Below are 16,143 nucleotides of genomic sequence, written 5' to 3'. Positions count from 1 at the left end.
ACTCAGCTTTCTCCAATAGCTCCATCAATAGGCAGAAAAACATACCTCAAGGAAATGTTGTTACCAGCACTTGTTTCTTTATCCTCTCTCTCTCTTTAAAATTTATTTTAAACCTTTTCCATGGGACTTCCCCCCTGACAAAATATTCAAATACACTGAAATTTAAACATAATGTCATTGAGGGATTTCAGATAGCCCCTAGGAAAAGAGGACAGGGCAGAAGAGGAACAGATGGTATCACCATGTAGATTTTGCAGAGGGGATGTGGAAAGAAAAAGCAGTGCACCAGCCTAGGCTGTGGCACTGTGCGAGTGATTTTAAACAGATAAACATCAAAGAAACCCATCTGGCCTTGAAGTGAAATCTGTCACTTGAGATTGTTACTATTTAACTGAGACCTTGGGGTTTTGGCCACGTTTATTATTCTCATGTAATCCCTCCCCAGTTACATTTTTTGTTCCCCATCAAGTCACTGAGAGCTGCTGGAGGCATGAGCAGATAGAAGAGCTCAGAGCTCCAGTTTCTGTCATTGGCAATGGAATTAATTTCAGTATGAATATCATCTTGCTGATTAACTGCCCTAGTAGGAAAATTGAAAAGGACTGTACTTAAACTAGATATAAAGCTGCCCTGTGATTTCTGGAGCCTCGTTCTTTTACATTCTAATGGATGAAGAGGAGGTAATGTGTCCTTTCTTTAAAAAGTCTCTTTCTCATAAAAATGAAATGAGAATAACCACATTCACAGGACTTTTTTCTCCAATCTTTCTTCAACTCAAGCAGCAATTCCCAAGTGGGTGAGATATCTGAGGGCATTCAAAGGCAGAACCAGCTACAGAATTGGACACTGATGTCAGTGGAGGGGCTGGGATTTTACAATTTCCAATTACTAATTTGTTGTGGGATCCTCTGGCTGCAGGAACAAAGCAGAAAGATGACTGGGCACTGCCATAAGAAGTGTTACACCCATGCGGAGGCAGAGAGGTCTTGGGACTAAGAATAGGTTCCAGCTTGTCCTCCTTCCCCCTCACTGGGAATTCTCCTTCCACCCACTTTTCCCCATGATGATGGGAAGTGGGAGGGATTGGGTAGCACACTTTACTGACTTAGCTTTCCGGGTCCACCACAAAAATGGTCAAGAAGCTAGATGGACTTTTGTATGGGGCAGAATTTATGAGGAGGCTTTGATGACTGAGAGTGTCCCTTTTGACAGCTTCCCAAGGAGCTGATGCAGGCTTTCCTTGGTAAAGAAGTGAAAAACTGCAAGTTTTTGTGGGCGATGAAACTCTTTGACAATGGAGTGGTAGGAGGATGGGACAAATTACTCAGGTGAAGAAATACTTGTTCTTTTTGTCTTCAGGGGTAGTTTATCCTTCACCTCTTCCCTTCAACAATCACAATACAAACCCCTTGCTTATCTCTTACTCTTAGGTAGAAAATGAAGAAGGAGCTTGACTTTGCTTTTATTCGAATAAATTAAATGCCAAGCTTGAAAAACACAGAGAGGAATAAGGGGATTAGAAAGGTTGCAGCTCAAAGTGGCAATTTGATCTACAATAGTAAAATTAGTCTTTAAAGAGGTTAAAATATTAAAAGGGTCAAAATGAAAAATGTTGAAATCACCAGCAGAAAAGTGCAATCAAACTGAAGACCTTGTATCTGTTTGTATGAAAAAGTATGAAAACCTGGGATTTAAATTTTTCATCCATCTTTGAGAATGAGAAATATCAGTAAATGTTCACAAGATGGCAAGATTTATTTGTCATCCAATCCAATCTTAACTGAAGGATCCCATCTAGATATTCTTTTTTTAATATTCTCACAGATTTACAAACAAAGGGATTTTCTTCCAGTTAAGCACATTCAGGCATTTGACTTTATCCAACAGCCTTGCGCTGCTTCCCCTTTTTATCCCCGTTGTAAAAAAGCAGTTTCATTTCCATGCCTTGCAAACCATTAAAAGCCTCGGAAAAGGCTAAGCAGCAAGGAATACCAGACAGAAAATGTACATCAACGGATTGCTAATCCTTAATATTTACCTCAAGGTAAATCATCGCTACACACTGAAATTAGCATGAATCAAGTTACACCTGCAGAAGACCAGCGGGTTAACTGTATTTTTAGGTTACACAGTAAAACTTGGTTAAACTTGCAAAGACTCATAGGGGTGTTAACAAAGGAGGGACAAATGGTGGTTGCAGGAGGAGCATGATGTATAGCAACCTCTAACATCACCCATATGTAATGTACCAGGCATTCCCCCACTCTCAGGCTCCTAAATGTTGCCAGTATCCCCATGCGGGCAGTGCATTCAAAGACAAAATGTCAGTACTCACCCTACTACCACAATTATAAAATCTAGTAAATTCCAGCCATTGCGGAGGTAAGCGTTGGGGTGAAAGAGAAGTCCGTATGCTATTACTTTTAAAAATGCTTCCACTGTAAAAATTATGAGAAAGAGATACTCCACTCGTTCCTGGGGAAGAGAACAAGAGAGACAATGGTTAGCAAGAGTGACAAACCATGGATAAGGATGTTTTCTTCTGTCACAGTCCACCTGTGCAGCCTCCAACTCACTGACTCGCCACTTGGATTCATCTAACATGCATGGCTTGCCAGAGGGCTCTTCTCCTAACCCTTGCACAGTGCAGCCAGTCTGACAGGACAGTGGCAGTAAATTTTGGTTAAGCTCTGAGATTTGCTGCCCTTGCCTTGGCAGGGACTGACCACTGCAGAGTCCTGTGTGAAGGAGGAGGGGAGATGGTCAACAGGCATGTTCGAGCACTCAGCTCTCTACAGAGTACATTGCCAAATATTGTCAGCCATCAGAATCAACTGCATCCAGTCCTCTTCTGCCTCTGAAGGGGAAACATTGCTGGATGCAATACTGCAGAGAGAGAGAGGGAGAAGTAAAGAGAAGGGCCCACCTGAGACTAACGCATGTGTTAAACTGTGCCGCCTTCGGGATTCCCTTTTCTGTTGCTGGGGAATAGGTAGGCTGAATATTGGTGATAAATGATTTACAGATCAGGCTGACTAATGCCAGAGGCTTTTAGTCATTCCACCAGAAATGTACATGTCCCTGTGAAATGCAGGCTGCAATTAAGCATATCCAAACAAAGTCACTTCCAGTGACAGTACAGTCTGATTCAGGACAAGCAAGCAGGCTTTTGGAGTTGGTACATAGGCTCACTGTCTCTCATCTCTGGTTTTTTAGCCCCAGTGTGGAATAAGAATAGCAGTGTTGCAGAAATGGTAGGAACGTCCACGTAAGTAGGAGGGAAACTGCAGCATTAGGTAATCACTACAAAAGTGCTGCATGGCAAGCTGAGTGGGAAAAAAAACCACATAAAAAGTAGATGACAGCAAAAGAACACTAGATCCCTACAAAATTAAACTACAAAGTTATTAAAAGTTCACATTAAAGAAATAGAAGTCTAAGATAAATACAAATTAAAACATCCCAGGCATTCCTGGTCATATCCTTACAGGATACCCATCAAGTCTATCAGGCAGGTAACTACTTTGTTTTTCTTTTCAGCTCCGAACTGCAATTGCTCTGTTCCTATGGCCAGTTGAATGCATGTATGACACTTTCATATGACACAGCAATACAAAATGTATTCCATCAATCATTCCATTGTTTGACAGCTGCCCATTTGAACATCTTTCATTCAGCTCCAGGTAATTAACAATTCAATAGCAACCCACTGATCAAAAAAGGCAATTTCCAGTTCATCTGCATGTTTACAATAACATATTACTTTACAAGATTGAGAATTTCCATCTGACAGTAGCAGGCACATGTTTGTGCTTTAAAATACTGTTGGTTTCCCTCAGACAATGGTTTCATAATGCCTGCAGTATTCCCCAGTGCTTAGTATGGGGAACACCTAAAAAAGAAAAAGTATCACTTTGTAGTTATGTGATCCAGTCGTAAAGCTTTTGAACATGCCCACAGCACGAATTTGTCCATCGTTGTCCCAAGTGGAGACAGGTCAGCACACTAAGCATTTCCCTACCCTTGAACTCAGGGAAGGAAACAACAGTATACAATACTAGTGACTACTCTGTCCCCAGCTCTACAAACAGTATATGCGTTATTTTACTTAGCACAGGAATTGGCATGTAAGTGCTAACAACCAGGAGTCTGGCCATGGGCTTGGCCACGGGCTTGGCCACAGAAAAAAGCTCCAAAATGGCCTGCGTGTTCCTAGAAGGGACTAACCTGGCAGCCCTCCACCTTCCACTGCTGCTGACAGCTGAAGGGGTGCTCTTTGATGTACAAATCATACAAGTCAAACAGACCCAAACAATCAAGCTCTATGCGCACATTTGTCAAGTCAGATGAGCTGTCACAAAACCTCTTAAAAAACCCTCAAAACAAGGCACAAAACAGTTGTGTGCTGGGAGGTCTATGCGACACCTTTCTGGCTGCTCCGGGCCTCTCCCAGCGCGGCGCGAGGCTGGGCGCCACCCCGCAGAGGCCTGCAGCTGCCATGCCTCCCCGCCGAGGGGGCAAGGTCAGGCCTCTTCAGAGCCTGGAGAAGGGTGGAAATGGACTCTGGGGGGGAAATACCTGCCCTGAACTGAGGTGGGAGTAGGGATTGCTGTGCCTGGGATAGAGATGGTCTCACTAGGGATGAATGAATATATTTTAGGATGGAAACAAAAGGTTTCTCTCACTGCAACCCAGCCCATCAGTGGGCCTCACTCCCTGTTTCAGCCAAGGACTTCCCACAGCTGTGGGCAAGCCCCCTTCCCCCCCCAGCACCACCCCCCCCCCCCGCCCCTAGGAAGGGCCACAGCAGGTCCAAGACCACGCTCTCATTCGGACTGCCTTCTAGGTTACCCTGTGCACTCAATTCATCCATCATCCCACTCTGTAAACAGAGACATGGGCTCATGGAGAAATGCTGCACACCCTAAAAACCAGCCTTCCCCTAAAGCCTTCCGTGGCAGTCACAGCCAAGACTGGTGCCAGGGGATGCTGAGAGCCCCACCCTCTTGTTTAATTAAACTCCAGGTCCAATCTGAAGGGGATTGGCAGCACAATTGAAGAGGAAGGCCTAGAGCTGATCCTGCGCTCAGTGTTTTAACAGCAAACACTGCCCTTGAGGTCTGGGCACCCTGGGACAAATGCTGCTGCCAGCTCTGCCTGGTTCTGTGGTTCTGCGGCCACAGGGCTGTGCAGGCCTGCCTGGCCAGAACAGCCTTTTCCCACCACAAATTTCATTGAAATATCTGTACTAATGCAATCAAAAGTCCAAGAAAGCAAATACTCAAGAAAATTCTGGAACAACTTTTTTTGTTTTGGTTTGGTTTGGGCTTTTTGATTTAATATTTAATACTGCACAGAGCAGGCAGTTTTTCAACAACTAACAGGTTCCATTTGGTTCGGTTTAGGAGCTTCATACTTTTTTGACTCTAAAGATGCTTATGGGACTACAGACTCCTGTTTTGTTATTGTAATAACGCAGTTTGTTGAACCATGTAATTGAGGTAATAATATGACAAAATATTACACACACACGTGCATATACACACCCACCCACCCCTATACCATATACAACTACAAGCTGTTTGAATAAATTCCTTACAATATCTGGTTGAGGTGGAAAGATCCATAAAAAATAAAATTCTCTAAAAGCCCCAGAAATGAACATAAGATACAGAATGCTGAGCAGAGGAGAGAGATTTTATGATCCTCTGCACTTAAATTAATGATTTCAGGATCTAAAGCTGAAGGAAAAATACTGCCGAGATTAAACAGTGCAGCTACTTCAAGACCATTTCAGTGCAGCTACTCCTGCTTAGACTCGAGCAGAATTTGAAAAGCCTGCTAATTAATTTGTGTTCCCTTTTCTCCTTATACTATAAAACTCAAGAGCCTTTATGAACACAGCGTAACTCAATAATGATGTAGCATAACTGCGTTCCCAAGAACCTGGGCTGCAGTCCCAGTTCTGATGCCACCCAGCCTGATGAACTTACCAACCTGACTCAACCACCCCTGCCTCAGGTTAGAAATGAGAGGAAGACTTGTTGTCTCAGCAGCTGCAGAATGATTAATTTGCCTTTGCTAAATGGGCATCTACGCTTCTGGCTGCTCATTTGAAGCTTTGCTCTCACAGGTTAGGCAGACAGGGCCCCAGTGTTTCAAGCTCCCAAGTGACATAGCACTGCAAAGTATCCATAACCTGCACTCTCTGAGAAGCCAGTTTGGTGCCATTTCCAGAGAAACCAAGCCAGACAAAACCTGACATTTCTCTTGGAGGGAGTTCCCTGCTGATGGGGAGGGAGGGAACTGCCCACTAGCTTTGTGGGAGGGAAAGGAGACAGCAACAGCATTGCCCCTTGAAACACAAATCCAAGCCACAGCATCAAAAGAGAGGGAGCTTACTTTGGAGCTGTAAGAAAGGGGGAACAGTATCTTTTTTATTTGTGTCTTAGAGTTGGGAACCATGCTGACTGGCTGAGACACGTGAAGCATCCTGCACATGGCAGAATTACAAAGCAGGAAGTTCCTGCTTGGGAAACGGTGATGATGATGTTTTGAAAACCAGAGAGAAACCCCCAACAATATATGAGTGGAAGAAGAGGAAGGACAAAAGCTTTAGAAAACTGGCCAGTCTGGAGCATACACATGTTCTGGGACTGGCTTTACCACTGGTTTTTTGTGTTTGTTTTGTTTTGTACAGATACAGGACATGAGCGTCAGCTACTCGGGCTGATAGATTAGTTGTCACTAACTTTGCCAAGAAACAAACTGTACATCATCATACTCTTAACAAAGAAACAAACATTAACTTACCGTTAAGGCTCTAAGATATATTTCCGAAAAAGGATACTGTATTAAGTATAAAATCCCTCAAATCCCATGTGCCTTCTGAAGAAGTCATAGATTTTGTTTTGTTTATAATTTTTAAACTGTACCTAATGGCATCCTGGGTTCATAAAAGGAATCTGAAAACAGGAAATGCAAGGAAATTACTGTAAGGTGCCATGAGGCTTTTCTTGTCAGGAGAGCAGTAAGTAGACCAGTGCTGTTTCTGAGAAATGGTTCTCAGAATGATTCACTTTATCTTGATCCTAGCTCTCCAAACCTTACTCACCCAGCAGCACAACTAGGTTATAATTTTCTGTGCAAGAGTTACTCAAGGCTCAAATAAACATCAGGTTCTTACACCTCATACACTCCATTCTAAAGAGTTTACAGTCTCAAATTCAGTCACTAAAGGTTTTCTCAGACTTTGCTGTCTCTCTCTGCTTGCACTCTTCTCAGTTTGTTACAAACCATGTTTCAAAACCTAGAGCTTATATATTTGAAGTAATGTGCAGCAAGCCCTGCACAGCTAGAACCTTTATGAAGCTGCCTGTCTGACCTTACATGACGTTACGTCAGTGTCTGAGTTATTATTCCCTAGTGCTTCCTTAAACATAAGAGAATACATTTCTTCAGTAACACAAATGCTCAGCAGTCCAAGGAAAACAGTAGTATTTTAAGGGCCTCTGTCATATAGGATGTTTTGCAGTAATAGCTCTGAAAGATAAAAGTCAGAGTAGAAGCGCTCAAGATTTTTTCCTAGTAGGGAAAATGGGCAGTAAGGAGACTAAACTGCAGTGCTGGAAAACATGGCCCAGAAGAATATGAAAAAAGGCTCCATGTTTTTTGATTACTAGTTATCATCACATCTGAGATATGGATATCCTTACTGTGTGAATACGATGACCTGGAGGCTGCTGTTAGCATCAGTGACTTTGACCTTCAGTGAGGAAGAGACACATGTGTGCACTTAAAAGGATTAATTCAATAAAGCAGATGTTAAGACAGGTTTGTTGACAATGAGTTACTTCTGAATGTACTCAGTTACTCAGGAAACATTTTCAGCTAAGTATGTGTGAAAATAGTACACAAACACATGAAGGAATAAAACTTAAAGGAGAGAACATGTTTGGATTTTTTTCCTTCCTTCTCCTTAAAATTAATGCCACTGCAGAAACAAGTGGCCATATCCATTTCTTTGATAAATAGAAAGGGATGATAAGAGAGCATGCTGTTGAACATAACTCTATTTGCTGTTACTGCTGATTCTAAAACATAACATTCCCCAAAAAGAATATTCCTAAAATTTGAGCAAAAGAACACTGTCTGATTTTACCTGACAAGGATAAAACAAGCCCCAAAAAGGAAGTGGATGACTAGCATTCAACTAAAAACCCACCATGTTAGAAGTCAGAACAGCTTCTGAAAGGTTACATTCCAAATATGATCAGCATTGCCCTCTCTCCAACTAAAGGCAGTGTCTATATAATGTCAGGGTTTACAATGAGCAGTTTAATTCACACCAAGCACTGAAGAAATAAAACCTTTTAACTAACACCTGTGAATGGGAGATACTTTTATATACAGCTACTTTAAAGGTGTCCAACATGGGAAGAATAAACCAGAAATCTCACTAATCTGAAATAAAAAAAACTATAAAAAAGGAACGTAGTGCAGGCTAGCCTTCAGTACTGCCCATGATGCATTTAAAGAACTTGTAGAAGAGAAGACATTAATAGGTTTGAATGATTACAGACCTGATACACGTGCCTTATATTCAAGAGTTCCTTAGCGAATCAATGAATACTTCATCCATAGCTCTCTTGTGGGATCTAGACTAAGCTCTGTATTTTTCTTACAGCACTTTGGCAGGGATCAGCTTGAATTTATTTATGGGTTCAGTGGAATTATGTTTTGTGTCAGAGTCCAACTGTAATACAAAGCCAAGGCACAAGGGGGTCAACCCCCTGTGCTAGTACCTTGTACAAACACACTTTCCCTTTCAGTGAGCCATATGTTCCTTATTCACTCAAACTAAAGTACAGCTATGAATGACATTACTGTTCTGATGTACTATCATGTCACTTTCATTTTTTACTAACATTAGGTGGAGAAACAAGCTCCAGCTATACATAATCATGTAATTATTTGAAATGCTACATTTCAGAAGGAATTGACATACCAATATCATTTGGACCACAGTAAAAGAGGAGTATTACTTTGAAACCTTCATACTATACAAGATTCTGAGCAACTTGATTTAATTTTGAAGATAGCCCTGCTTTGAGTTGGAATTTGGACTAGACAACCCACAGAAGTCCCTTTCAACCTGTATTTTTTCTAAGACTATATGCATATTTTATAATTCTAAATGCACCTCTATTCCTCAGAACAATCCAGCAAACTCACTCTTTCCTTTCCATTGCACATCAATGTTTCCCAGTGGGATGCCTCATTCTCCACAACAGACATGGTCAAGCATGTGCCTTTCTGGATTCATATAAAGGATTATGCATCCATTCAGACTTAAAATTTGGACACCAATGCTGACTAGATAATGTCTAACTTATGTAATATTTTTCTATATGGTCTCTGTCTAGCAGTAGCAGAAATCTCTTGGGTGTCGTTTCTCAAGTTTTCTTCTTTTCTGGACTGAAACAGAACAATAGGATCCTGCCTATATATGAATTAAACCCAGAGAATGTGTTCCTTATGGGCTCAGTTTTTCTTTGGCATGACCAAGAATTAAAGCCATTCAGACAGGCCATGTATAAATATTCCAAACTGAGCAGCTCTGGAGGCAAAGAATGTCATACCTTAGTTTCTTTTGTTTTGGTTCACTACTCTGATTAAACTGAAATGAACTGTTACTTTATATTCTGATCAGACCAATAAGAGATTACTCTTCTAGGAGGAAGCAACATTAGGGAAGGCAGCATAAGGCTTATGACCTAGAGTACCTCATTTAGGATCTCTGGATAGAAATTAAAAGCTGGCTAGGTGTTGTGGGTTTCCCATGATTACGAATTAAATTCACCCCAGAAGAAAGCTTTTACTAGTTTCCTTTATGCAGTTTCAAAGGCAGTGAGGCAGTCCAGCGTCTTCTCACAAAGTCAATACAGCCATTTGAAACATCACATTGTCCATCTACCAGCTGCTGATTAAGGACAGGGTACCAGAAGAATCCATTTAAATCAGAGCAGCCCCAGTATGACAGCTGTATCTAACAGATCATCATAAGGCATATCATGTCTCATCCAGCTCCCAAAATGACCCAAATAAGTTAGAAATTGGTTACTCACCATGCTCAGGTGTTTGAACTTGATCATGTATGCAATGAGATATACAAGCCTATTAACCATAAAATATTTCAGTGCTCCATTTTATTATTTTTTATTATTAATAATAATAAAAAACCAGTCCTCTCTAGCACAACCTAACCTTTCTATGCTCAAAACCATGTTAGTGTTAAATATTGAGCATTTTGTTGCCAGACAGAACAGTAAATATATATCCCACTTTAGGAGGAATTCTAAAAAACCGACCTAATTAAATATTGACTCATTAGGACAGTTTCTAAAAGGTCTTCTTTACAGCCCATCATCTAAGCAGCATACACAAGCATGCTTGTTTTTGGAAACAAGCTACATGACCTCAGCAATAACCGTTCTAATCATTTTTTTGTTTTGCACCATCCATAAGCTGGTTCCTAAAGTCACAGGTCTGCAGTTGTTCTCATTATATTGTTTTAATCTGATCATCATTACACAATCAGTGCTTTCAGTGCATTATTTTTCAACAACTCTATAAACTTCTTAGTGGTAGGAAAAAAGCTTTACAGAGGCAAATCCCAAGTGTCTGACTGCTGAAAAGAAGTGACCCTGTCCCCATGAGATTTATTAATTTCAAGTCAATCACATGATTTCAGGAGCTGATGACTTTTTAACTGCTTGGAGTCAACATTAGGACAACTGTAGTTTGTCTGCCTTGTAAACTTAGGCTGTTGTCATATGGACAAACACACTGAGGAATGCTCATGCTCATATTCAGCCATCTTCTCTAAGAAATCGCCAAGAATTTGGCCCCAAAATGAAGGACTGAATTTCCAGCAGAGCTCAACATGAGGATAGTGAGTTCCTTTGGAAGTATACCCATAACAAGACTTTCTGTGTGCCAATGGTTTTTACAATGCCCTCATGAATAAAGGGTGTGGAGGAGTTACATTCCATACACTTAATTTAATGAAGCATCTTTTCTCTCAGAAAGCATTTTTTATTTTTTTTCAAATGATCTGATCCTACAAGGTTTTGAGTAATTCTAGTACATGCCAGGTTAGACTAAAATACAGTCTGAATCAGGGAGAATTTTTCTACTAATTTTAACATGGAAAGTATTATCTTCTCAACTAGGTAAGTCAGTAATTGTCTCCAGGCTGAATTCCCTGTTTCTCTTCATCCTCTTTGTAACTTCTCAGGCAACACTAAAGAATTAGAAACCTTTCCTAAACTGCCTTGCAGGAGGAACCCCAATTTGGAGAGGGCACCACCACATACCGAGGTGACAGAATGACTGGTATTGTCTCTCTTGCGCAAGCCCTTGGCACAGGGCACGGTTTTAGAAGAGAAAAGGACTAGCAGGAGAAAGAAGCGAACAGCCAAAGAAAGTATTTGGGGAGCTAGCATGGGATCAGATGTCAGCAAACATTGGCTCCTTGACAAACCATAGTTAAATCCAGCACAATTTAGGCCCTCTGTGAATTACTCTCAACTACTCAGCTAAAAACTAGAGAGCCACAAGAGAACCCCTGTGGAAATCTGGCCCTGAACCTTTGTTTAACAGGCCACTGAGCACAGACTTTTCTCTGACCGGCCACCCAGAAGAGCTCATCAAATCCCACTTTTAAAACATTTCTGTCAAATGCATTTTAATCCAATCGCTCTCGTGCATTTTATGATGCTCTAATTTATGTTTTTAATCTACTACAATTCTTTTAAAATTGTTTGTGCAGTGCAGTGATGCCTGACAGGGAATGCTTTATAAATAAATTGAATTTATGACTATTTATAACCTCTCCTTCTTGAAACTTCTAAGCAAATAAATTGGTCCCACAGTTCAATGTTCTAGGGTTGCGGTCTCTCTGTACACATTCATACAAACACAATATATACACATACATGAGAGAAAGAGAGAGCCATAGCGTGTGTACGTGTGTGTGACCTTTTCTTTCCATGAGTAACTTAAGGGCATATTTAACATTCTGTTCACACTGCTCATGGCAGACACGAAAAACACAACTGAAGGGAACGGAAAACGGAAAGTCCTTGCAGCTTCTCCATCACAGCCTCTATCTTTCCTTTTGTGGGGCAAAGGTTTCCAGTTTTTGTTTACTACCCCTGAGTAAGTTTCTGTTCCTTTGCTTGCTGCTTGAACGGACAGGGCACATGAAATGAGGCAGCTATAAGGACCTTTGACAACCAGCACATAAAACTCATTTTATTTCCTTAATGGAAGTCTAATTGGTAATTAAAAACATGACTATGACCTGTGCAGTACCCAGAGAATAGAAATGGACTTCATTGTAAACAGATCAAGCTCACAAGGCTGCAGCTCTGCAGAGTAGGAAGATTTCTTCTGGGCAAGGAGAAGTGAAAGAAATGCTCTAGTAAGCTAACCAAAAAATCCCCCCCAAACAACTGATATTCTTTGCCAGTTCTGTCCCTCGGTTGACTCCCACCAGCCACTGTGCCAGCATTCACTGTAGTGGCTTCTACGTTGAAACAGACCCAGGGACAAGAAGCTGGAAAATGGAATTTGGATTCTTGTGCCCCTACTTCCCTGTCAAACTGGGGCATGTATTTTCATTTCTTGTAAGATAAGCATGTGTTTCACCCTCATAGGTGTGCGTATTGCAGGGGTAATATGCAAAGTAGAGGCAAACTAATAATCTTCCCAAATGCCACCACCTTCTATCCGGTTAGTCTGGGTCTAGGTGTCTACTTGGTGCAAACTCAGCCTGCAGGATGCTAGATCACCCTCACGAAGCCCACAGCGCTGCATTTGGGTGGATGCAGAGTAATGCAAGGTCACATCATAACAAAATATTTGGATTTGCTTCAAGCAAGCCAAACACATGGATCTGAGAATGTTAAAACATTTTTGTTCAATAAAAATGTTTAAACATAATAAAACTGTTATTTCTGCACTGGAATTGTCTGAGAAATTTCCTTTAGGGACTGTAAAGAGGGGAAATATCACATATAGACTACTTCAACCTTTTTATTCTAATATTCAATAAAACCAAATTTCAAAATTTTGGAATTTCCCAGGCAATGCCTAGATTTCCACCAGCCTGACTGGCAAACCAGCAGGAGGGAAAATGGAAAGAAGAGAAACAGCTTCAAAATGGGTTAATGCATGCTAGCACATCTAATTCACTAAAAATAAGGAAGAAGGATTTCTGATGAAGTTCAGGCATTAATAAGGAATGAACGTCGCACCCATGCCACTATTTGCAAATGAAAAGTCTGTAAAGAACTATAGTGAGCTACTAATTTTCATGCCAGAGGACAGGCAGCCAATGTACCTGTGTTTTAATTTACTATGATAAACCCTTAAGACAGAATTTATTCTTATCAGGATAAACTTAAAATAAAAACTAAGAAAAATATTAAACTCTGAATAGTGAAAGGTCAGGAATGTTATTAATGTCCTATAATGCTCTGTAATTAAACTCAGCCTGGTTAGCTTCTGGCTAGTTTGCAAAAAGGCATGCTCTTCTTACATTCCCTAGCTTCAGGGGTGGCTTTATCTCCTACAAGTATTGCAGGCTGTGGGATCTCTGTCTAAAGGGAAAATTAGGTTTCAGCTGGCCTGTCTGAAAAAAGTATCTAAATCCCAACCCGCAACCAGAATTCCCTTTCATCAGTTATAGTCAAATCCTTATGACATCCATCACTCAGGAGGTCACTCCCAGTGAAATGATCTCTAAGAACTCAGCCAGATCTCCCCTACGTCAGACAGACTACTGCTTGGGGCTGGCAAGTGTTTTGCCAAATAGGCTTGGATTTCAAAGATTCTGTGTTTACTTGATGAAAATAAGATGTTATACACTTTGTTTTCACTTACTCTGTTCCCAAGGCTCTCTCTCTTTTCCATCACCCCAGGGCTCTAAGCAAACAGGATTCATATTGATCTGCCTGAAAATTATTTTTAATGCTATTAATGTTGTTGGCTGCTCTACTGGATGTCTTCCAGGTTTTTCATCCTGACTAGTTGTTCTGACTGATCTGTAATACACTAAGCCTATCACTTTTGCCTTGCTGTTGGCCAAGTCCCAGCTCACACCACAGAAATAAAAGACGGCTGATGCCTGTACTTGGACTTTGGTGGGGCATAAGTGTTTTCTTGTGCTCGGTATATACCCCTCATAGCCTCACACGCTCTGTATAGTGTCATCCCATGACTTTTTCTGGCTTCTTCCCCCCTGATTTTCCCACTCTGCTTTCTGTACGTTATAGATCACACATAGTAAAGCTGGACTCATTGCTGCCAGCGCAGAAGTGCCAGGAGCTGGATGAACTCCTGCATGCTGTTTTAAGGCAATTCTTCTCCTACCATATTGTTATTTCCCAGTCAAACATGCAACGATTCCTGTGTTTAACTAAGACTACCACATTAAATTCAGAAACATCAAATCAAACTACTTATTTAATACTGCAAAAAGTAGTATCTTCAATGAATGGTAAGGCATTGCAGGTAAAGCTTTTAAGATCTATTGCACAATAAGCTTAAACTCACTTTAGAAGAAGAAGAAGAGTGTAAAAATACAGAGTTTGCAAATATTTTAAAAATCTCTCACAGAACGGATTTTAAGTGAAGTACTCATTTGGACATCCACCAACCTCCAGAAGGTCTGCATGAGCAAGAATGGAGTAAAAACTGAGAAAGTACAGTAAGCTTAGGCCCAGTATTACCAGAAATATTCTCCTGTAGTAACACTAAATCAAATTGCACAGACTTGGGGGATTTTAGTGTTTTCTAATTGTCTATAAACCATGCTAAGGCACTGTTGTGCTAATGTTTGAGCTCAATGGTGGAACTGATTAAAAACTATAATTAAACGCAATAAGATGCTATTAGTTACAGAACAGCAAAAAGGCTGTAAAAAGGAACAAACACAGAAAGGGTGAAAAATAATTTTTATATTACTCTTTCATTCTGTTTTGACTCTCTTTGGTGCCCTTAATAACACACAGATGGAAGAAGAACAAATTTAGCAGGTAATAAGCATTGCTCAGTCCACAGTTTGTTCTGATGCCTTGAAAGACTGCAAGAACAAACACAGCAATCTAAAATTTTTTTCATAAACATTTTACGGATGGAAATACTTCTGTTTTGCTGAAATCTTCCCATTTTAGTCCATCAGTTTAAACCAAAATTTTCCAAAATAATTTTATTTCTCTCATAGCCATTCCCTCCTTATAGGATCCATCAGGATTCATGAAGATGTAGAAAAACAGTAAGGTTGCATGTGACAAGGACTTGTCTCAAGCCCCTGAGTGTGACTCCACAAGCTGCTTTCCATAACTTCTCTTGCAACCACACCTGTTGCTTGTGTGTCCTCTGTTTCACTCTCCCATGGTGTCTCACTGCTTTATTTCAAACTCAACCAGATTTCACAAGGAGATGAAAAAAAAAAAAAAGTCAGGAGGACTATGAATCCACTGGGCTGTGGCAAATGCCATAAAATAATTAAGAGAAATTCTTTAATTTTAATTAGCTTCCTTTCTGCAATCATTCCCTTCATGAAAAGTTCAATTACCAAGAACTGATGTCGTTACATTCACTGTAGTATAATATGTTTAGTTGGACTGTTACACAGAAAAAGGAAATGACAGTGAAATCTTTTGTATAACATGCCAGATACGAAACAAGTAGGGCTAAATTACTCCACAAGTCTTCTAGAGCTGACTGAAAGGATGAGATTGCCAGGGATAAGTTTGTCTCTCCACCTTAGTGCTTTAGATCTTCATAAAAGGCTCCAGGGGCTATAGTCAATCACAGACTGAATGTGACTCAATGTCATGCTATTGCAAAACAAAAAAAGCAAACAACATGCTGGGATGTGTAAACAAACGTACAAACCACAAGAAGCAAGAAAAAATCCTTCTGCTATACACAGCAGGAGTGAAAGTTCTGCTGAAATTCTGTGAATGAAGGAATACATGGATGGACTGGAGAGGAACCAGGGGAGAGCAGCAAGGATCTTCTGAAGTGCAGAAAAATGATCTGAGAGGAAAGACTGTTGTGAGGCTGTTC

The 16,143-nt window shown here is 40.7% G+C and overlaps 1 protein-coding gene across 15 annotated transcripts in view; it reads right to left on the bottom strand.

The window, feature by feature from the left end:
* CACNA1C (calcium voltage-gated channel subunit alpha1 C) overlaps window positions 1-16,143 on the bottom strand; it is a 441,719-nt gene that overhangs the window by 197,857 nt on the left and 227,719 nt on the right. For all 15 annotated transcript variants that reach the window (XM_037387928.1, XM_037387931.1, XM_037387930.1 and 12 more), the window contains exon 4: window positions 2,336-2,475. In XM_037387928.1, coding sequence (XP_037243825.1) covers window positions 2,336-2,475 — 140 coding nt within the window. The remainder of the gene's footprint in view (window positions 1-2,335; window positions 2,476-16,143) is intronic.

Source organism: Falco rusticolus, chromosome 5, assembly GCF_015220075.1.
Source record: "Falco rusticolus isolate bFalRus1 chromosome 5, bFalRus1.pri, whole genome shotgun sequence".
Classification (NCBI taxonomy): domain Eukaryota; kingdom Metazoa; phylum Chordata; class Aves; order Falconiformes; family Falconidae; genus Falco; species Falco rusticolus.
This window is presented reverse-complemented; position numbering and strand designations above follow the sequence as displayed.